The sequence below is a fragment of the Pristis pectinata genome, chromosome 2 (assembly GCF_009764475.1).
Source record: "Pristis pectinata isolate sPriPec2 chromosome 2, sPriPec2.1.pri, whole genome shotgun sequence".
Lineage (NCBI taxonomy): Eukaryota > Metazoa > Chordata > Chondrichthyes > Rhinopristiformes > Pristidae > Pristis > Pristis pectinata.
The window spans coordinates 83,592,585-83,616,449 of record NC_067406.1 but is presented as its reverse complement, the minus strand read 5'-3'; the positions used below and the strand labels follow the sequence as shown (position 1 = coordinate 83,616,449).

At 41.2% G+C, this 23,865-nt stretch overlaps 1 protein-coding gene across 1 annotated transcript in view; it reads right to left on the bottom strand.

Annotated features, from left to right (window-relative positions):
• Positions 1-970: 970 nt before the first annotated feature.
• Positions 971-23,865, bottom strand: part of LOC127584019 (collagen alpha-1(XXV) chain-like) — a 298,576-nt gene continuing 275,681 nt past the window's right edge. Inside the window, exon 3 of the mRNA XM_052040535.1 lies at positions 971-1,071. Coding sequence (XP_051896495.1) covers positions 971-1,071 — 101 coding nt within the window. The remainder of the gene's footprint in view (positions 1,072-23,865) is intronic.

Here is a 23,865-nt window from a genome sequence, read left to right as displayed (position 1 = left end):
CACCTTTCCCTCCAGCTTAAAATCTGTGCATCTCTAATGTTCCTCTGCAACCTGAAATGCTAATTCTGTTTGTCTCTTCACAGATACACACGATTACAGCCAGTGCCTTCTGAAAGAATACAGTTGAGAATTGTCCAGTCAATGTTGGCAATTCGGTGTTTTCTTTACAAAAAATCATTGGCTTTAGAAATCACCTTGCGTTTGTATGTTTGCTTTAGAAATACATCACAGGTGTATGATGTGGTGGTGGAGGCAGATACATTGAACAGGTTCAAGAGCTTGTTGGATAGGCATATGGAGGAACGTGAGATAGAGGGATATGCGGGAGGAAGGGGTTAGGTAGTGTGAGGGTGGTCTGATGGACGGCACGACACGGTGGGCTGAAGGGCCTGTGTTGTGCTGTATGGTTCTATGGTTCTATGGTTCTACGATTCTGCACTGGATCAGACTCTAGATGGCAGAATGTGGTAAACAGTGCACAATTAAGTTGCAATTTTCTCCACTGGCACCGTGGTAACTGTGGCAGCTCTCCTGATAGATGCATTGTTGCTAATACTTCTCTTTGATTCTTTTCACACCTGCCATCTTCCTACTTTTTAATATTTGCTTTATAGATCCATATATCTAATAAACACATTTATGAAGCATTTTGTTTTTACTTCAAATATTTTCCAAAATTCACAGGTGGATTTTGTTAAATATCTTTTCTCCTCGTTAGCTTAGACTACCTTAAGAGTGTAGCATATTAAATTTACAAAGGTTTAATGCCAAGGATTGCAGCTGTTTTACTCACTGCATTAACAATTCCAGATTGATGCTGCACAAACACAATTCCAAGACACTAAATCAGGCTGGGATGTTGCTATCACATTGCTGAGGAATAAATCCACTATTTATGATGAATAAAGTATAAACCTGGCTCAGAATAATGGCTCAAAAATGAAGCACCTTGCCATGATTGTCCTTGCACTTAAATGACAAAATACTGATGTGGAAGTAAGATTTTGATGTCAATATGGTACTTACCAGGTTCCCCATTTCTGCCCCTTCTACCTCGCTTTCCCGGAGGACCTACAACAAAACAAAGCTTGAGTGAGATTGTGCTCACAAGTAATACATACTTGACAGACAAAGAAAGCACACAGTCCTGGACTACTCCGTTAGTACCTTTTATAAGATGGTACCCACAAGAGCACAGTGAGCACTTTAATGGCCTGTGATCTTGTGCCATTGGATGTTGAATTTCCCAAGATTCGGGATCACTAATACCAAATGGATCCAGCAGTAAAACTTGCAGAATTATCATTTAAGTTTCCTCTGAGATCTTGTTTCATGTGAAAATATGTGGACAAACAAAATATATTCCTAGATAGCCACAACTTCTCAAACTTATTTGTTGTATCTACTTCACTCTGTCCAGAGCAAAATTGGGATCTGAAAATAATTATACTACATTGTAATTGAACGGAAGGAACTTATGATGGTAAAGAAGTTTGAAATGAGAAGAAGTAATATTTGTCCACATTCCTTGTAACATACTTCATGGAAACCTGCATTACCTACTTTATGGAAATTAAATTGCAACTAACAGATCTTTTGTGTAATGCTGCAGGCACAGTAGTGCAGGGGCAGGCACGGTAGTGTAGCGGTTAGCGTAACGCTTTACAGTGCCAGCAACCAGGGTTCAATTCCAGCTGCTGTCTTTAAGGAGTTTGTACATTCCCCCTGTGTCTGCATGGGTTTCCTCCAGGTGCTCCGGTTTCCTCCCACATTCCAAAGACATGTGGGATAGGAACTTGTGGGCATGCTATGTTGGCGCCGGAAGTGTGGCGACACTTGTGGACTGCCCCCAGACATTCTATGCAAAAGATGCATTTCATTGTGTGTTTCTATGTACATATGACTAATAAAGATACCTTATCTTATTATAGGTACCCATGTATACCCATATATAATGCAGCATTACACTGGGCAAATACCAAACTCAAGGGCAGATAATATAACAAAAGAATTATCAGAGAGTTGTATTTCACAGGAAAATAAGGTGATATATAAATAAAAGTAGTTTCACAGAGGCAAGGCACAAAACAACAGCAGCGAATTGATAAAACAGATATAAGGAAGTTACTCTGATGTCACAGAGTCGCATAGCATGGGAGCAGCCCTTCAGCCCACAGAGTTGGCGCTGAAAATCAAGCCCCCACTTATACTAATGCTACATTAATTTCATTTTATTCTCCCCAAATTTCCTCCAACTCCTGCCGGGCTCTACCACTCAACTACACACTAGGGGCAAATTACGGCGAGCAATTAATCATCTAATTAAACATCTGCATGTCTTTGGGATGTGGGAGGGAAATAGAATATCTGGAGGAAACCCATGCAGTTCACAGTGAGAAAATGCAACTCTGCACAGACAGTACGGCGGTCAGGGCTGAACCTGCATCACTGGAGCTGCAAGGCAGCAGTTCTCCAGGTTGTGCCACTGATGTATGCTGCCTATTATGTATTATTTACAATCCCACGGAATCATTCCATCAAACCAGAGATTGCAGGAGAATAATGTAATTAAAATCAAACATGAAAAGCAGGACTGTGAGTGCAGTAACCTGTGTGCTGGAGAGACAAGTCCCACAATTAATAGTGAGTTTTCAACCTGTAGCTGGATCATTACACACTGAGGGAAAATACCAAAGGGATTGAGAGCAAGCTTGTGGAGGAAATCAACACAGGATGTTAATAACATAGTGAGAGATGGTGTAGGGTTTTTAACGGCACACATATGAGCCAAGGCTTCAAAGACAGGAGATGCAAAGTTCTATCTTCAGGAATGCATCCGGTGAATGAAAAGAGAGGAATTCAATAAAAAATTTAAATATTGTCAACAGGAGGATTAAGGAAACCAATGTATAAGGAGCTATAAAGAAAAAGGGGAGTTTGATATTCTGTTTGTTGGGTGTTGAAAGCAACTCTGGGACAGCTGAATATTATGCTGTACAGAAAGGCTGAATCCGAATGGGTTATGTGCTAATGCTCTGGCAAAACAGGGCTGAAATGGGGAAATGACAAAGCATCTAAACTAAGAAAAGAGTGCTAGAAAAATAAAACCAACAAGGTCAACTAATGGAAAAAGGCAAATAGATACTGATAATGTTCAAAGGGAAAAAAAATATCAAGAGGCAGAAGAGAAATTGAATCAAATTCCAAGTAAAATGACTGAAATAACAGTAGGAGGTGGGTTGGAAAACAAAAGGAATAGTGTGAAATAAAAGGAAAATTAATGTTGTAGTGTATGTATTGCAATACATTGAGGAACCTGGATGCAATTACTTTATGGGAATATCCAGATTCAATTGCATGAACAGAATCCTGCTGGCAAACTAGACGTGAAAAAAATATATGGGGATAATAAATTTAGGAGGTAAAGAAAAGTGGTTGAAGTTAGCATACACCAGAATGGGGAATGGACACGGTTAGTACTGATGGAATGTAAACAAAAGGACACAGTTAATTGGATAATTACAGGCTAGGAAACTTAAAACCTGTGGTAGAGAAAATGTTGCCATCCTTAATTCGGGATAAAAATCCCAAATGTCCAGGCAATGAGAATAAAGCTTGAAGTAAGCATCAAGGGTTTCACTAAAGATAATCCTGCTTGAGAATTTGCTTATAAATTCTTTGAAGAGTTAATAGAAATTGCTACTAATGCAAAAAAACTAAGAAAGCAGCGCTACATTCCCCTCACTGTCCAATACAGTCAAAACATAGCTTTAATAAAAGAATATATACAAGAGAACACAGGTATAAAATATAGAGGTTGCCCATTTTTATTGTACAATAAATACTTAAGTGAATGTGCCTTTGAATGATCATTGGTTTCCTAAAGTAGATAGGTGAATGTACCCAACTTGTAATCCAAAACACAGAATGACTTTTATAATATCCTCGTGTATTTGTAATTGGTAATAAAAGTTCATGGTAATGCAACAAATGTAAGCATTGTTAGTTCAAAGTTAGGGGTCAAAGGGAGCTGTTAAGATGGAGGATGATTACTTTGTAAGTAGCTCAAATACATATTGTATAATGGCTTATATACAACTCTGGGTAGCACAGTGGTGCAGTGGTTACAGCTGCTCCCTCACAGATTCAGAGAGCCGGGTTTGATCTGAGCTTGGGTGCCATCTGTGTAGAGTCTGGACATTTTCCCCATCAGCAGGTGCTTTTTTTTTTGCCTCCAGCTGCTCTGGCTTCCTCCCACATCCATGTGACATGCTGGAAGTTGGCTTAAAGGGGGATTTATGGGCATGTGTGAGAGAGAATAAGCTACAGGAATGGAGGGAAATGAGGGAAGTGGGAATGGGACTGATAGGATTGTTCCCCTGGGAGCTGTCATGGACCTAATAGGTCAAAATGCCTCCTCCTATGTCATTATAAATATAAGAAAAGATCTGTGTCCTTAATGGTTGGTCCCTTATTTTGAGGCTGTGGCCCTCGGTTTTAGATATCCTAGCCCAGGGAAACACCATCCACACATCTAATCTGCCAAGCCCCATGTGAATTTTGTAAATTATAATGTGAATTCACCACTCGTTCTTTCAAATTTAAGAGAGTACAGGCAAAGTTTGATTAATCACTCCTCAAACGACAAATCTGCCATTCCAGATAAAAATCTGATGAACTTTTATTGCACTCCCCCATTCACAACTAGGGAGACTAGACCCATGGACAATATTCCAGGGCTCCATATGATTGCAACAAGATGTTTGCATCAAAGCCTCTTGCAAAAAAGGCCAATATATTCTTTGATTTCTCAGTTGCTTGTTGTACCTGCACATTAACTTTCAGTGATTCATATACAAAGAATCCCAGGTCCCTCTGAGCACCAACACCTTCCCATCACTCACCATTTGAAGAGCACCCTGCCTTTTTATTGTTTCCAGCAAAGTGGATGACCTCAAATTTCCACATGATATTCCATCTTCCATGTCCTTAACCCATTCACATAAGCTATGCACGCTACTACAAAGCCTTTCTACATCTTCCTCACAGCCTATATTGCCACCTAGCTTTGTGTCATTAGCACTTGGATATGCTACACTTGACGCTTTCATCTAAATCATTGATATAGATTATGAACAGCTGGGGTCCCAGTACTGATCCCTACAACACCTCACTGACAATGGCATCCCAAACCAAAAATAACCCATTTATTCATACTTTGTTTTCTGCGCATTGACTGATTCTCAATTCACATACTACAGCATACACTATGCAATCTAATGTTAATAAACTTTGTGTGGTACTTCATTGTAGACCTTCTCAAATTGCAAATAAACCACAGCATCTGGTTTGCTTTTATCTACTGTGCTCATAGTGGACTCAATAAAACTCTAATGGATGTGTCAATTTGATTTCCCTTTCATAAATCCATTTTGACTCTGCCCAATCCTATCGTTATTTTCTAAATGCCCTTTTCCTACTTCTTTCATGATAGATTCCAACATTTTCCCTACTACTGATCTCAGGCTAACTTGTCCTCAGTTCACTGTTTTAAGTCCACAAGACCATGAGAAGTGGGAATAGGAGGAGGCCACTCAGCCACTCCATCTTGCTCCACTGATCAATAGGATCATGGCTGATCTGACATTCAAGTCCACTTTCCTGCCCTTCTCCCATAATCATTGACTCCCTTATTGATTAGAAATCTATCTTTAGCAGCCTTAAATATACCCAAGGACCCTGCTTCCACCCCATCCCCTGAATTCTTCACTGAGCTGTTGCAAGCAATTCCAAAGTCTCACAACCCTCTGGGAGAAGAAATTCTTCATTATCCCAGTCTTAAATGACCACCCTCTTATTCTAAGACCAGACCTTCTGGTTCCAGCCTCCTCACCACTGACTGTGTCTGCACTTCTTTGATGTACTTATTGCTATACAACCATTGATGTTGACCATTGCTACAGAACCATCAAAGAGCCACCCCCTGTCCACACTTTGGTAAATCAGACCACCAAGCTGTGCTACTTCTCCCTGCATACAAGCAGAAGCTGAAACATGAGGATCCAGTACAGTAAGTTGTATAGTGCCAGTCTGAGGAAATAGGTGAGCTTCTACGTGACTGCTTTGAGTCAGTAGGCTGATCCATGCTCAAAGACTCAGCTGCCAGCCAAGATAAGTATATCACCACTATGACGGACTTCATCAACAAGTGTGTTGAGGTTCGTGTACCAATAAGGTCAATCTGGGTGTTCCCAAATCAGAAACCATGGATGAACCGGGAGATCCACTCCCTACTGAAGTCTAGGACTGCAGCGTTCAAATCAAGTGACCCTGACCCATACAAGAACTTGAGATACGACCTCTGTAAAGTGATCAGAGATCATCCCAGGCAGGGCTTACATGCTATAATGGGCTACAAAACAAAGTCTGACAACAGCGCATCCTTTACTGATGAGCTTAACGCATTCTATGCACGTTTTGATCAGAAGGGGACTGGTTTGTCACCTCCCACCCCGACAGCCTCTAATGCACTTGAACCCACATTCACCATTACAGGTGTAAGATCAGTCTTCCGGAGAGTGAACCCATCGAAAGCATCTGGCCCAGATGGTGTCCCTGGCCGTGTCTTTAGGTCCTGTACAGATCAGCTGGGAGGGGTATTTGCAGATATCTTTAACCTCTCCCTGCTTCATTCTGAGGTTCCCACCTGCTTTAAGAAGACCACTATCATCCTGGTAACTAAGAAAAACAAGGTAACATGCCTTAATGACTCTGACATTCACCATCATGAAGTGTTCCAAGAGGCTGGTCATGGTACGCATTAACTCCAGCCTCCCAGACAACTTCAAACCACTGCAAATCTCCAGCTGCTGAAACAGGGCTACAGTGGATGCCATCTCCCTGGCCCTACACTCATCTCTGGAGCATCTAGACAGTAAAGACACCTACATTAGACTATTGTTTATTAACTATAGCTCCACCTTCAAGATTATAATTTCAAGCAAACTCATCTCCAAACTCCTAGACCTGGGACTCAACACCTCCCTTTGCAACTGGATCACTGACTTCCTGACCAACAGACTGCAATCAGTAAGAATAGGCAGCAACACCTCCGCCACAGGTATTCTGGTGCCCCACAAGGCTGCTTCCTCAGCCCTCTACTCTACTCCCTGTACACTCTTGACTGTGTGGCCAGATTCTGCTCTAACTCCATCTACAAATTTGCAGATGATACCACCATAGTGGGCCGGATCTCAAATAACGATGTGTCAGAGCGCAGGAAGGAGATAGAAGAGCAGAGTGACATGGTGTCATGACAACAACCTTTCCCTCAATGTCAGCAAAATAAGAGAGTCGGTCATTAACTTCAGGAAGGGAGGCTGTGCACATGCTCCTGTTTACATCAATGGTGCTGAGGTCAAGACTGTTGAGAGCTTCAAGTTCCTAGGAGTGAACATCACCAATAGCCTGTCCAGGTCCAACCACGTAGACACCAAGGCTATGAAAGCTCATCAGTGCCTCTACTTCCTCAGGAGGCTAAAGAAATTTGGCACATTCCCTTTGACCCTCACCGATTTTTATCAATGCACCATAGAGAGCATCCTATCTGGATGCATCATGGCTTGGTATGGCAACTGCTCTGCCCATGACCACAAGAAACTGCAGAGACTTGTGGACACAGCTCAGCACATCGCGGAAACCAGTCTCCCCTCCATGGACTCTGTCTACACTTCTTGCTGCCTCGGTAAAGCAGCCAGAATAATCAAAGACCCCACCCACCCCGGACATTCTCTCTTCTGCTCCCTCCCATCAGGCAGATGATACAAAAGCCTAAAAGCACACATCACCAGGCTCTCTATCCCGCTGTTACAAGACTATTGAACAATCCAGTAGGACAATAAGATGGACTCTTGACCTCACAATCTACCTCATTATGACCTTGCACCTTATTGTCTACCTGCACTGCACTTCCCTGTAACTTTAACACCTTATTCTGCATTCTGTTATTATTTTACCTTGTACTACCTCAATGCACTGTTGTAATGAATTGATCTGTAAGAATGGTATGCAAGATAATTTTTCACTGTACCTCAGTATATGTGACAATAATAAACCAATCTACCAATTTATATATGGAATGATCTGTCTGGATGCCATGCAAACAAAAATTTTTCACTAAATCTTGGTATGTGTAACAATGATAAACCGATAACTAATTAAATTAGGGAAAATATCTCCCAGTCATTTCCCCTGTCTAACCATGAAGAATTTTATGTTTTGATAAGATCACCTCTCATTCTTCTGAGTGGAGTCCCAACCTGTTGAACTGTTCCTCGATGGATGGGGTTTCTTAGGGTGTCAGCCTGAAATGTTGACTGTTCATTTCCCTCCACAGATGCTGCCTGACCTGCTGAGTTCCTCCATCAGTTTTTGTGTGTTGCTCCAGATTTCCAGCATCTGCGGTCTTTCTTGTTTTGTCTATTTTTACATAACTCGCTACTTTCCACTCTGTAGGAACTGTTCCAGAATCTATGGAGTTTTGAAAGATAATAAGCAATGCACCTGATGCAGGTCGCCAGATCCTGGGGATTAGTGGACTTCCAGTCCCACTAATTTCCCCAACGCCAATTTTGCCCAATGCTAATTCCTTTGAGCTCCTCCTTCACTCTCTGATTGTATTTCTGTGAGGTTTTCAAATTCTTGATCTTCCTTTGCTGAATTTTGATTTTCTCAGTCCTCTGTTTTGGGGCAACATTTTGTATGTCTCTACTTAAAGTTAAGTATCCCAGGATAGCTAATACCCATAGTTTGTAATTTTGCAATCATGACCTTCTTAGTTCATGCCTATTTATTTCTATTTGTAGCATTAATTTCCTTATCTTATTCTGAATGCTGTCTGCATGCAAATAAAGGGCCTTTGGTTTTGCTTTTATTTTTCAATATTCTCTAATTAGAAATATACTTGTAAGGAAAGGAAAGGGCAAACTGGAAGAAAACAACAAGAAGAAAAAGGAGGAAGAGAAGGAAGAACAAGCTGTTGGTGACAGCATAATATAATAGCATGGAGCTCGGAAACAAGCTGAGCTATGAATGTCAATGGTTCCCTGTGGAACCACTGGCTGGCAGATAGCTGGATTCCGCTCAAAGACTGGCATTCAGATAGTATCTCCAATGACCTTTGGTTGTTGTAACTAGCTTTATAGCTCATGATGTAGTTTTGATGGGTATTTACTGTTTCATATATGAATGAAACAGCCAGTTTGTACTCGTGAAAAATTTGGAAGAAAGGCGGAAAATCCAAAAAGGCATAACGTTCATCTCGTTGATGCACGGGGTTCCATTGATCCCACATTCAGGAATTTTATGAATGGAGACCAACATAGCCACCTGAAAGCAGCAGAATGGACAGGAGCTATTACGTTTCTGTCTGTTCCAATAAAGAACCCAGCAAGTATCTTACCTTAGCCTTTAATGGGAGCAGTGAGAGTTAATCCACTCTTGCATTAAATTTAAACTCAACCTGGGAACCCTGTATGAAAACCAAGCACTGTACAGGCAGATGTAGATAGTCTGATCAGTTGGACAAATAAGGGGCAAATGGAAATTAAACCAGAGTTGTGCAAGCTACTGCAATTTGGGAGGCGTAACAAGGCAAGGGAAAATATAATAAGTGGGAGGATATTGAAGGGTGTGGAGGAACAAAGGGACATTGTCTACAGAACTGGTATATGAGGTAGTTAAAAAGGCACACAGGATGCTTTCTTTTATTAGTCATGAGACAAAATATAAGAGCAGGGAGATTGTGCCAGAACCATCTATAATACTAGTTAGGCCACTGCTTGAGTACACCCCAGTAGGTGATTACACTAGAAAGAGGGCAAAGGTTTAGAAGGTTATTGCCAAGACTGGAAGATTGTAGCAGTGAGGAAAGATTTGGAAAGCTGGTGTTGTCTTCCCTGAAACAGAAGAGGCTGAGGCAAGACTTAATTCAGGTCCTTCTACAGAGAGAAAAGGAAGGACATACGTTGTAGACAAAGCGTCATCAAACAGGGGGCATAGCTGTAAAGCAATTGGTACACAAGAATATTACATCAAAAATAGAATCAGGAGTAGGCCATTTGGCCCCTTGTGTTTCCATCATTCAATGACATCAGGCTCATTGGCTCCATTATTTAATGAGATCAGTCTGATCCTTCACCTCATTAGCATGTTCCTGCACTAACCCCATATCCCTTCATTCCTTTAATGTCTAAAACTTTACTTAGATAGGAAAGGCATAGAGGGACTTAGGCCCAGAGTGGGGAAATGGGATTAGCATGGATGGGCATCATGGCCAGCGAGGATGAGGTGGGATGATGATTCTATGATTTAGCTAATATCATCTTGAATATACTCAGCAACTGAATCTCCACAGCCCTCTTTCTAAAGATTCATTCACTTCTAGGTGAAGAAATTTCTTTTCTACTCATTCCTGAGTGGGCAACCCTTTATTTTGAGACCATGACCTTAGGTTCTAGATATCCCAGCCAGGGAAAACATTATCTCTGAATCTACACCGTCAAGCCCTATAAAAATCTTGTACATTTCATCAAGATCGCCTCTTATTTCCCTAAATGCAAGAGAGTACAGGCCCAATCAGCATAATCTCTCTTCAGAGGACAATCCCCCTCCACCTCTACTGCTGCACCTCCCCCAACGATCCCAGGATTCATTTGGTACGAGGATTAGAAGGGAGATGAATAGGAGGGTTTTTTTTTCACTCAGAACGCACTGCCTGGAAGGCCGGCCACAGGTAACAAATATTAGGCTGCAGACCAAGTGTTGGATGGATGGGTTAGGCCAAGATGGCAATTTATCGTCTCGCACGGAAACAAGAGGTCGATTGGCCTCTGTCTGTGTTATAAACTATCCACAATTCTATAACTCTCCTTGGGCACAGTCTGAAAAGCGGTGTAATCGAGACCTGTAGACATTCTATACACGTATGTTCTTCTGTTATATAGCTGATCCCTGGAGTACTTTACAAACCTCCTTTACCTCATCTATTTCAAAGTCCTGTTTCTGTTAAACAAATTCATGTGAAGAACCACGTTATAGGGGTAATAAAATTTAACTGGATATTCAACAGGTGTCACTCCTGTAAAAGTAATGAGGGATGTTAACTTTGTAGTATTTACATTAAAGCGAATCTGTAAAGATGGAGAGCAAACCCGCTTTTTCAATTGTTGCAGCACGTACACTGCTTGACACTTGAATATTGTGCTGCAGTGAGTCATTTAAACCTACGCACTCTGTACCAAGTAGAAAGATAAAGCAAACTTGCAAGCTACGGACTGGAATGCGAAGTGGAATGAGTTCGATTAATCCTTTTCAGATGACAAAGACATAATGGGACAAAATTTGCCTTCGTTGCAGAAAATTTTATGATTTAAGAAAGAGCAATAACAGTATATTTGCAGAACAAGGTATGAATCATACATTTTATAAGATAAAAGCAGAAGTAAAGATGCCTGATTTATTTCTTCGCACCTTGCTGCATGATCCAGAGCTGTGTTAAAGTCATGAAGCACCGTGAAGGAATTTTCTAACAGTGATCAGAGAGAAAAATGCAACTGAGCCATACCTGCACTTACTCTCTTTATAATGGTCACCAGAAAGTGGTCACATCACATGAATGGGATAAAGCAAGGCAGTTAAAAATGAAGAAATCCTTTTTTAAAAACACTTTGGTTAAGACAAACACTAAATAAACAAAATTAAACAACTTCTGCTTTCCAGAAAAAAACAAGTTTTGCAGCAGAACATTGGGAATGGCCACAGATTACCCTAAGACCCTGGGTAGAACATCATCTTGAGAAACATAAGAAAAGATAAGATATCTTTATCAGTCACATGTACATCGAAACACACAGTGAAATGCATCTTTTGCGTAGAGTGATCTGGGGGCAGCCCACAAGTGTCACCACGCTTCCGGCGCCAACATAACATGCCCACAGCTTCCTAACCTGTACGTCTTTGGAATGTGGGAGGAAACCAGAGCACTCGGAGGAAACCCACGCAGACACGGAAAGGACGATTAATCTCCTTACAGACAGCCGCAGGAATTGAACCTGGGTCGCTGGTGCTTTAATAGCGTTATGCTACTGTACAACATAGGCAGGACATCGAGGTATCTGCAATGAATTTTAACATTCAAGTATTGACCTTTAGACAGTTAAGGGTGATTGTAACTTGGGCTGCTTGACATAAAAAAGGAGAATTCAGCTTCAGGTTGTGCCCTTAATTTCTCTCCTATTTCCAAAACGATTCCCAAATCTAAAAGACACTATACTTTGGAGGTTTGACCCTGATGACCTGTGCTATGAATAATTCCCAGGACTTGCATCAAGTGGCAGAAGGTTCAAGGAAGTGGCAGCAGCAATCCTAAGGGCCATTGGAGAAAGAGTCTCTTTCTTTCTTCCCTTCTCCATAGAAGTACCTTCATAGGCTTTGATCCGGCAAAGTTACAGCACCAGCCAGAATTGGTGGCAGGACCAGCAATCAAAACATCAACAGAAGCTGCCTTTGGGTAGGTAATAACCAAAGAAACTGGATAAGGTTTGAAGTGTTATCAGAAGATGTATGGAACATACACACTGAAAGGAAAGGTCAGTCCCTCGTTTTCGAGCCCCACTGTTGGGTATTGCCACATAACCTAAGCTGGTATTTCAGTACTGAATGAAAGGAAAGCATTATTTCCAGGGGGCCCATCTTTAGGTGGAACATTAAAACTAACATTTCTTCAGCTTGTGAAAATGGGCATGAATGATCTGGTCAGTGCCATAGCTCAAACTAAAAGCAGGTTCGTAATTTATTTTAAATAAAAACAGACAGTACTCTAAATCGTCAGCAGGTCAGACAGCACCTGTAGAAAGAGAAACAGAGTAAACATTTTAGGATCACTTCTGTGACTCTTATGCCACTTGAAGCAAGTCCTGAGAATAATTCATTACACAGGTCAACAACAACAAAGCTCGTCATGATCCCAGGGTCCATTTCACTCTTCAACCAGAAGAATTAACCCTGTTTCTCTTTCAGAGATGCTGCCTGACTTGCTGAGTGTTTCCAGCATTTTCTGCTTTTATTTCAGATTCCCAGCATTATTTTTCAATTATTTGTTTTAATTGCTGTTTGTAGAACCTTGCCAGATGTTGTGTTTCCCTACCTTACTATGTGACAATACTTGAAATGTAATTCACTGATATCTCGGACAGTGGAAGGAACCAATTATAAATAAAGATCCATTCTATAACTGAATTTCCTTCATGTTGTTTCCCACCTAACTTCATTGCTTCAGGTACTATCCAAAGAAAATTCCGATAAGCATCAAAACTCCTCCTGTAAGCCCCTGGACCAAGCCTGGCCACACTCTGTAGCAGCAGCAACTTTACTACCATTATCTGAAGCAGCAGAGCCCTCCTGTCGCACAGGTGACATAACTACTGATGGCATTCACCCATACATCTCACAGCACAACACACTCCTGGTGTTCGGTCCACCTGCTTTTCTCAGGTTGCAGTTCCTCCAATGCACTAAAAGATAATTATTATAACTGGCCATTTATTTCCTTGCCTGCAAACTAACATGGGCTTAAACAGTCCCCAAAGCATGTAAAAATCAAGTGGGATTTCTTCTTGCTATGCGAAAGAATACATATGAATATTATGATTTTCTCAGGCAGTTACTCATGTGTCCTGTGACCACTAAATGCTTCAAAATGTGTGAGTTCCACAATACTTTCAAGTTTAAATGCCATCACGTGATTGAATCTTGCAAAGCTGCTATTCCAATGAGGTAATTACAGGGTGCAGGTGCTACATGTCTGCTAGCTTGTAAAAAAATGTTACTGCCTTTGTTAATCACACTATTTACTTGATAAAATTGACAGGTAAGCATTTCCCCATGCAAAGAACGTGCTTTTATTTATCACAGGTGAGATTCACATCTTTTCAGTGTTGCATAAATCCGTCTGAATTACATATTCAACACCACTCATTGTTGCTCTACATATTATTTTTGGTTTTAAAGGCAGTGGCTCTCAAGGCTCTCTTAGGCATGATAAGATGAACAGATTAAAAAAAAATAAACTGTTAAAAATTTCTACCAGACTTCCAGAATCTTTTTCAGCGAATGTTGAAAAGTAGATACTCCTGCGGAATACTGTGGAGGTTGCATAACCCAGCAGGTGTTGGCAATCAAATGGATTTCATTCCTGATTAATATTGCTCATAAAAAGTGACAATATTCGTTCTTTTGGAGGCAAATTCAGGGAAATAAAGTATTTGAGTCCAAAAATGATTAACAGGGCTCTTTTGTAAAAATTAATGGTTAACAAAAGTATCATAAATCAATTTTAATGTGACTGCACATATCTCTAGTCAAATACTAAACCCAAAGCCAGATGGCCATTTATTACTTGAGTTTTGCTAATTCCTTGCCAAGTTAGTACAGTTTCTGAAAGAGGATACTGCTCCACCTTGGGTGGTGAGAGTTTGGAAGTGTGCTAAGAAGGAATAAGAAGGCGATAGCACGTCAAGTTTGCTTACATCACTGTATGCTGTTATCTGAGAAGGGTTTTGATGATGTTTGGCTGCTGACTACATCTCAGACATTCATGCTTCTAAAATGCATATGTGGCATATGAAATTTAAAATGGTATTATTTTGCTCATTCGCAGGATAACAGCATGGTTGGCAAGTTCATCACTTATTGCACATAGCATCCCTAAAGGTGAGTTGCTTGTGTGGTGAAAGTCAGGAATTCTGCAGCTTTTACCTGTTGACAAGGAAGGAATGGGCATGTGTTTCCAAGTCAGAATGGTGTGCGACTTAAAACATAAAAAATGGTAGACCCCTCTAACTAACCTACACTGCTCTTCACTTAGATTGAGCTGATCCTCTGCCTTACCCACTGTCTAGCTCAATGTCCTTACTTAGATTTCCCAGAACTCTGATTCCCAAAAAACCCCTCTTTGAATGTAGTTAAAAACCAAGCATCCACAGCTCTTTATCACAGAGAATTCCTTAGATTTATGACTCTTTGTGCAGAGAAGCGTCTTCTTGGTCCTAAGTGGGTGCCCCATAATCCTGGGCCTGAGCCTAAATGCTTCAGCCAGAGGAGTCTCTCAACATTTGTCCTGAGATTCTTGCATGACAGTGAGATTGATGCTCTTTCTTCCAAGTTCCAGTTTTACTCAATCTCTTCTCGCTGAATAATCCCTCTTCTTCAGAATTAATCCAGTGCATGCAAGTTTACTCTTCCTTGGTAAGGAGAACCATAGCTGGACACAGTACTCCAAAAGTGGTTCACCAAACCTTGGTACATTGCTAGCAAGATTTCCTTACTTTTGTGCTCTAGCCCCCTTGGATTAAAAGCTAACGTACCATTTGACTACTGCTGAAACTACACATTTACTTTCTGTACCTCATGAAGCAGCAGACCAAGATTCCTCTGTACACCAATTTTGTTGTTCTCGATTTTTAATTAATATTGGTCTGGAAAGAGCAATTTGGTTGCATACCTATCATTCTAAACTTTAGTACTGCACAAGTTTCAAGGTACTAGGCTCAACTGATTTGGTATCACTTCATTTTCTTACATGGTAGATGAAAAGTGCACCATCTGGGACTGGTGGATCAGGGAGTAAAGGCTGGATGGGGTGGGGGAAAGATTGAGGGAGGATTGGTCATCAGAGGATCTGGGTCTGGTCAAGTTGGAGAGGGTGCAGGAAAGTTGACCCTCAGAAGATCAGGGGCTTTGGCATGAGTGAGGGCAAGAAAGAGATTGGGGTCTCCATTGGGTAACTTGTGATGGGGTGAGGAACGTCAAAGATTGGGTGATAGGGGCCACAGGTGTCAGCTGAGTGGGAATTGGGGTAGGATGAAAATATGGGACTTGCCTTCATGGGATCACTGACTCTGGAGCACAGCTGTTAAACCCATCTATTCTGAGGGTGATCAATCATGGTTGGTCCCAGTACCAACGTGGTCCAATGCTTCAAAAGCAGCAATGCCATTTGATGCACATCCAATGCGAGTCACATCTGATGGCAAGCATGACTCAGCCCAGGAAGTGCTTGGTTGAAACAATGATGTGAAGCAATCTGCAAAAGGTCTTCATTGTGCTTCATTCTGGGAAGGATTGGCAACCCTGCATTATGGCTGCTCAAGTAGTAAAAACTCTCCCTTACAGAATTCACAAATCACTATCCAAAAATTTGAGATGTGGAATAAAACTCATTTTCACAGAATTTATGTAAAAAAAGTAAATAAATAAACATAATTTTTTTTACTTGCATTTCTTGATGCATGCGCTGATGGCGTGGCTTCACGTTACAGAAGCTCATAACGCCTACCATTTTCAAGGAAAGCAAGCCCCATCCATAATGGGGAGGGGGCGGGGGGGGGGGGGGTGGGGAGCCCTGGGAAGTACTGCACTGCATCTTGTCAATGGTCAGGTGGTGAGCCGGTCTCCTCAGGGAATCTCCATCCTGTCCCGTGACTGGTGACGTTTCAATATGCCAAAAACTTCTTGAGTAGTCGTCCAGTAGGTCAACACACTTTGAGGGAACTCCTGCTTAGTAGTCAAATTAGGATCTCGCAAGGAACAGCCCTGATTGCAAAAGTGCCAGATATGATGTGGAAGCAAACAGGATTAATCCATCCACATGTTATACTCACTGTTAATAAGGGACATACGGCTAAGGAACTCAGAGTTTTGACATAATGCTTGGTAAATCTTGCTGATCCTAACTTTTACACACTGACACCCTGGGACAGAAGTAATTAGCCATAAACAAGAACAACAATCTTCCTTTGTACTAGCCATGTTCAGAGACAGTGTGCGAGCAGCTCAGGCTGCAGTGTTGAGGTATAACTGCTTGGATTGTGCACCATGCACATTCCTTCAAGATTCAACAAGTTGTACCACTTTAATTCTCCATCCCATTCCCACTCTCATTTATCTGTCTGTGCCCTGCACCTTACCAATGTAAACTTGAGGAACAGCATCTCATCTTCTGCATGGGCTTGGTGTGACCTTCTGGCCTCAATGTTGGATTCAATGATTTCAGGTCACTCAATTTTTCTGTTTGTATCAGAACTGGCCAATTCTGCTGCAGGTATCCATCTGTAATACTAACTTAGTTTTCTCTCACTACTAACACGGCCTGAGCTGCCGGGCATTTCCTACTGTCCTGATCCGCATTTCACAGCTTCTTACGTGTTCCTTTGTTTTTTTTTATTAACCTATCAACTGGATGCTTGCAACAACAGCTTTTCACCACAATAACACTGATTTCACCCTATTAGAGAAATTCCCTTTGTCCTAAGCATCCCTCACCCCATTCTGCAATGCAAAATTAACTCCAATTCGGATGAAAAGTCTTTGACCTGAAACATTAACTCTGGTCCTCTTTCCACAGATGCTGCCTGAGTTGCTGGGACTTCCAGCATTTTCTGTTTTCATTAGCTCACCAGAGAGATGGGTTCAGTATAACAAACATTTTGTTTGTTGCTCCCAGATCGCAACATCTGCCATCTCTTGTGTCACCTGAGGTTTAGAATAAATTCTATGGGGTTGAAAGGAGCAAGAAAGCTTCTCCAGGCTCCAAAGAAATGAGAGCACCGTACTGCCCAGCATGGTCTTCACTTACCAGTGCTTGCCACTAGCACTGTGGCAAGCCTCATTGTTTGGAATGGAATAGACTTTTTGCCTTCAGGATGAATAGCCCACCGGTACCCTACACTGTCACCCACCTGAGAGTTAAACACAACCTTTGTCAGCCAGGTCTGGAAAGTCTGATGTTGCAAATTTCCTTCCGTGGTTGGCATTCTGCATCCTACCCTCTGGCTAGTCCATGATCTTTATTTAATAGAGCTAAATCAGCATACTCTTAATTTAAGCAATACCACACTTGCCTCTGGCTTGTTATGGGGTTAAATGTATTAGCAAACAAGTCTTGTTTTGTGCTCGCAGAACGCACTGTTGCTTGGGGTCATTGTCAAGTGTGTTCCAGAAGATATATGTTCACAACACATCATGCTCTAACTGAAGCCAGATTTAGTCTGTTCAGCTGCTTTCATCTTTGTATTAATACAAAAATAATCCTTCCAAGAAAAAAATAATTCTCATTTAATAGCCAGAAGCACAGTGGGGATAATAAATATATCAAATAAAGTGTAAAAGCCTATATTTTCTATGGATGTCTCCACATCCCTTTCTAAAGTGAAGCTCCTACCTTCGGCGTTTATAAGTTTAATATCTGAAATTTCTGTGTTAGGTTTAATGTCTCACGAAATTTCTGTATTAGGTTTAATGTCTCACCACCATGTCATAAGGCCTACGTTGAGCGCTACTTTTGGTCTGGGAGCCTCTTATGCCAAATTTCTTTCTGGCCCATTTTATCTTGTTAGAAAGGACTTAAAGTGAAGGCTCTGCCTCATGGAGACTCGGTTAGTCTGAACACTCTCCCACTCCAAGGTTTCACATGACCCACCCATAATGCTTGAATTGTGCCAAAAAAATATACAAAAAAACTTCTATTTTGAAGACATAATCAGCTTTTGCCAGTATCCTGATATGACATGTATGTCTGTCTGTGCATTTATAGAACATGTACAAATCTGGGCATAATACAAGGATCAGATTTCAGCACATGCAGTGAACAGGTTTAATCCCTAAGTCCAGTTGTATCAGATCTTTACAGCTCCCATGGCCCTGAACTTTCCTTTTTCACATGGTTTATTAACATGGTTTGCTTTGTATTGTCACACATTCTCCAATGCATGCTTTTAGTTCGTTCCAGGGAAACAAACTGTAATTTTGATATTTAGTTTAGCTGCAGCACAGCGTATTGACTGAAAAAGGATGACTTAGTTTTCTGTATGAACAGATGTCACCACTGACAAACAGCGCTGGCACAGTTGCCCAGATGGAAAGTTGCCAATCTATTCAACAAATTGATTTATACTTCAAAAGGCAAACAAAAACACACAGTGGTCCTACAACCTGTGGGGTTCTACTTCTCAGCTTGCCTGCAACCATTGCTTCTGACCAGAGCCAAATTCACAGGGTCTGGAGGAGAGATCAAGAATTGCAGGCATTTGGTAGGATGCACATGTAGTCCCCTCATGGAGATTCCCAGGGCAAAAGAAGGAGTGGTTGCTGTCTGGCTCAGGAAGAAGGATTCAAGCCCTCCAAAGCATGAGCTGTATTTCTGTAAATTTCTTACAAAAGCCTTCACAATTCACATGATTCCCATCCCTACAGGAAAGAGTTCTCTCATCTCACCTTTAGGAGTTCAGGTCATAAACCTTAGCTGGAACCCCAAATGAACCAAACATCCCTCCTTTCTGGGCAAGGAGTGGGGTTTCTTAAATTAAGAACTCTCTTATTAACCCCTTGATAAGGTAAGATATCTTTATTAGTCACATGTACATCGAAACACAGTGAAATGCATCTTTTTGCATAGAGTGTTCTGGGGGCAGCCCGCAAGTGTCACCACACTTCTAGCATCAACATAGCATGCCCACAACTTCCTAACTCGTATGTCTTTGAAATGTGGGAGGAAACCAGACCACCCAGAAGAAACCCACGCAGACACAGGGGGAACGTACAAACTCCTTACAGACAGCCGCTGGAATTGAACCCGGGTCGCTGGCGCTGTAAAGCGTTATGCTAACTGCGACACTACCGTGCCTGCTTACTCCTCAAAAGGAAAACAAGAACAGATAGTGGTCCTGCAATCTGTGGGATGCCTGTCCTTAGCTTAAGTGATGAGATATGCTTGTCGTAGAAACATTGCACCGACAGAAACACTGGTGCGAGGCTGGGACCTACAACGGGAGTGCATGGTTCGGTGGTTTTCAAAACTAGTGATCCATCTTGAGGTCTCTTAATACTTTGTGGCAAGTACCTTTGTATCATTAAGTGCTGACATATTAAAATAGGTTTTAGGTGGAAACTTCAACTAGCAGGGAGGGATGCTGGATGATTTTGTTTTAATATTATGGTGGCAGTGAGCTGTACTCCTCAGTGGTCTTCCTGCTATAACTAGTTATCTGTCAACCATATTTCCTTATTTCCTTTTGGCCTAGAATGAGGCCATTCAGCCCATCCAGTCAATGCAGCCTCATAGAACAACCCCATTCTCTCACTCATTTCCCCTATAGCCTATTCTCCTTATCTTCCCATCAATTCTACCACCTATCTACATGAAGGGCAATTTACAGTGGCCAATTAGCCTAACCAGCAGCAAACAGGAGGAAACTGGAGCACCTAGAGGAATGCCACACAATAATGTGCAAATTCCACACAGACAGCCCTGGAGATCAGGATTGAATCCGTGTCACTGAAGCTGTGAGGCAGTAGCCCTACCATGCAACGGTGGATGTCTCAAGTTGGGGGCTAAACTGCCCAGTGTGCAGGTAACATCTGGAAAATTTAGAGGGGTACTGATGCTGGGGAGGAGCAATGTTAAAGGGGAATTGACCCTGAGATCGAAGCAACTAATACTAATTGTTGTGAAGACTCAAGACGTGTGCCAGGCTGGTTGTCTCTCATTAATTTTAATTTAATTTGTCCAGGAGGATGTTGATTTGCCAAACGTCTGTCATAATATGGATTATGGCAGTAAAGAGAACTGCAGGCACGTCATAGCTGGGTTTGCAGACACTGATCTCAGGCCTTTCTTATCCAGAACACGTAATGACCTGTGTTCTTTATTTGCAGTGTAGCAGAGATACCTGCCCAATTACAATAACTTTAATAAGACTAGTCCCTTTACGTGCAGGAACAGTCCTAAATCTGTCACTTTACTAAACAACATTTTCAGCCAAGGGGTTATTATCTGGATCCTTTTACTCCCCTTCTCTGTAATCTTTCCCATTTTTCCATCCTGAGGCACCAGGCTGTCTCTGTTTCCACTCTGCTGGCAAACACAGGAATCTTGTTCTGTCAGGCTGCCTCATGCTTGCTCCAGAGGCATGCTTGCTCCAGAGCACTCTGTGCTAACACAGTATTCCTAATAGGCATCTGCTCCTAGAATTTGCCATCAAAAGAACTAGGGAATAATGGGTCATGCAGTTTGGACATAAAACAGCAGTAAGTTGAAAGAAAAGAACTGGGATTTGCCATTGTGTGGAGGAGTTTATGACCTGTCCCCTTCTACTCTGACATCATTGCATACCTGCTGATCAAAAGGAAGTGAACCCAATTCTTTTATCTGGATGTAGAAAGCTGCTGCCAAAATTGACAGAAAATATTGCTTCACCATCTGCCCCCTTCCCAAAATAAAACCACTGTCACAATATAATAGTGTATGCAAAACATGGGCTATTCCATTCCGCCTGCTGTTATATCCTTTATCTCAGTGAGTACTTTATTTCAAGAGGTGTGACAGGAGTAAGTAACACCTTATGTCTGTAAGAATATTTTGCCAATTGCGTGTTGTGACTGAACATTATAATTGATTGTCACCTGAAGCGAATGAATATAATGGACAACAATTCACAGAGTCTGTGACAGCAGAACTCTGAGAGCCTCCGACAGTCTTTCATTCTGTTTTTCTTTTTCTTCTTTCACTTGCCTTGTAGAAACCTTTACAAATTAATGTCAGTGGTTAGATAGCCAGCACCTTGCACCTGCAGTGAGTCAGTGGATGTCCTGGTAAAAGAACCAAGAAGACACTTGGGGGTGATGCAGACCCTCACCAGTCTCACACGTAATAATCCACCTTTCTTGCCCTTTGAGGAAGGTTTGGTTGCATCTCCCACAAGATGCCCCTAAGCTCTCTGTCTGTATTGCTCAGGGGCTAAGGTCACAGGGCAGTTTGCCAGCCCTTTCTGGGACCTTGTAAATCAAAAAGTTGCAGATGCTGAAAAACTGGAATAAAAACAGGAGGTGTTGGAAGCACTCAGCAGGTCAGGCAACATCAGAGGAAAGAGCAACAGAATTAGTGTTTCAGGTCGACCAGAACTTCCAGCACTTTTGCAGCTTTCACTCCATGTAACTTCGCCACACAGGCGAAGACAAATATCTGAGATTGTGGCCAATTCACTTTTCACTTTTAAATTTAAAAAATCAATTTCAAATACATTCCAATTGTTTTATCAACTTTCAGGAGTACAGTAAATCCTTTGTCTAATTTTATTTAATAATAATTTGTTCTAAACATCCACATACTCAATTTCTGAAAAATATAATTCTGGTAGCAAGTACGTTAAGTCATCTTATGTTTATGGGTGTTCCAGATGGATGTAGCTAGCCTTAGATAAATAAAGATAACATGTCATAAACATTGCTTTAGAGAGAAAAATTTCAAAATATTCAGACTATTAGGTTCGGTTTGATCCAGAATAATTACACGGATTAAGGTAGAAACCTTGCAGGCCTGAATCTAAGAGTTACATTTATTTACTGACTGGCTGAGAGTGTTTAACTGAATAAAGAAGGGTACTTTGATTATACAAAAGGCAGCCACTAGAGGAGCCAGAAGACCATCTCAATGTAATGTTAAATTGTGGCCCATTTTCATGTATTGCTCATTATTATTTCTTAATTTGACCCTTGCTAAACTCACCAGCAGCCGACATGCCATATATTTTTGTTAATCGCCCCTTTCCTGGCAAAACACCAGTACATCAGCTTCACATTTTGGTCATTTATAATGTTCAGTCAAAACATGCGGATGGAACAATGTTATTCCAAATATAACTCATTACTTGTTCCAGTCACATTTCTTGAAATGTTGCACTCATTAAGGTGAAGGATGTAATTGTTGGCAGGATGGAATATTTGCCTATGTTTTACATCCAATGTTAGAGCCCAATATTTCAAAGACAAGGGTTGCCATGGTCATATATCTAGTTAGCTCTACATGAAGAGAAATGGAAGAACTTGAATTTATATATTAGCTTTCTTGAACTCTAGTTGCCCCAAAGTATTGCACAGCTATTTAATTACAGTCCAATGAGTTTCTGCTATTATTTAGATGTGGCAGCCAATTTGCCCACGATCAGCAATGAAACAAATGATCAATTAGGTGGTATTAGGAATGTTGATTTAGGTGACTTTCCTGGTGTTATTCAGAAAAATCCATTTGGATCTTTGATATCCACCAGAACAAATAAACAAGTCTCCCTGAAGTGGCAGCCTGGATTAGGTGGTCGGTCCTGGAGAGGGGTGTTACCCACAAGATTGACTCTGTGCCCCATACCCACCTGGAAATAGAATCCTATTTAGACTCATGTAAAATTTTATATTTTGTACACCAGCCAGCTTTATAACTTCTGCAGATGAAATGTAGTTACTTGGGAAAAGTATGAGTATTCAGGCTTGTGCTTGCTGGGAAATGTATTGAGAATTATGTAACCTCATTGGCTGATGGTTAAAGACCAGACAAATCAATTCATTAGATTGTGTTTTGATCCGGCTGCAAGCGCATGGTTTTAAACCAATTGTGCAATCCTCCCCCTACACCAAACCAATCATAAATAATATGACTCAGCCCCAACCAGAATTTTACTTCTAAGTCTTGCTTCTAACTTGTTGCTGTCACAGTTTTTTCCTTCCCTTCTAAGATAGTTAAGAGCTCCATAAAACAAAGTGGAAATACAGTAAAATCCTTTTGTATGTGAGGAAATTATTTTGATTAATAAACATGGTAAATTGGTAAATAGGTTTATTATTGTCACCTGTAGTGAGGTACAGTGAAAAAACTTTGCTTTGCATGCCATCCATACAGACCATTTCGTCACATCAGTACATTGAGGTAGTACAAGGGAAAAGCAACAACAGAATGCAGAATAAAGTGTTATAGTAACAGGG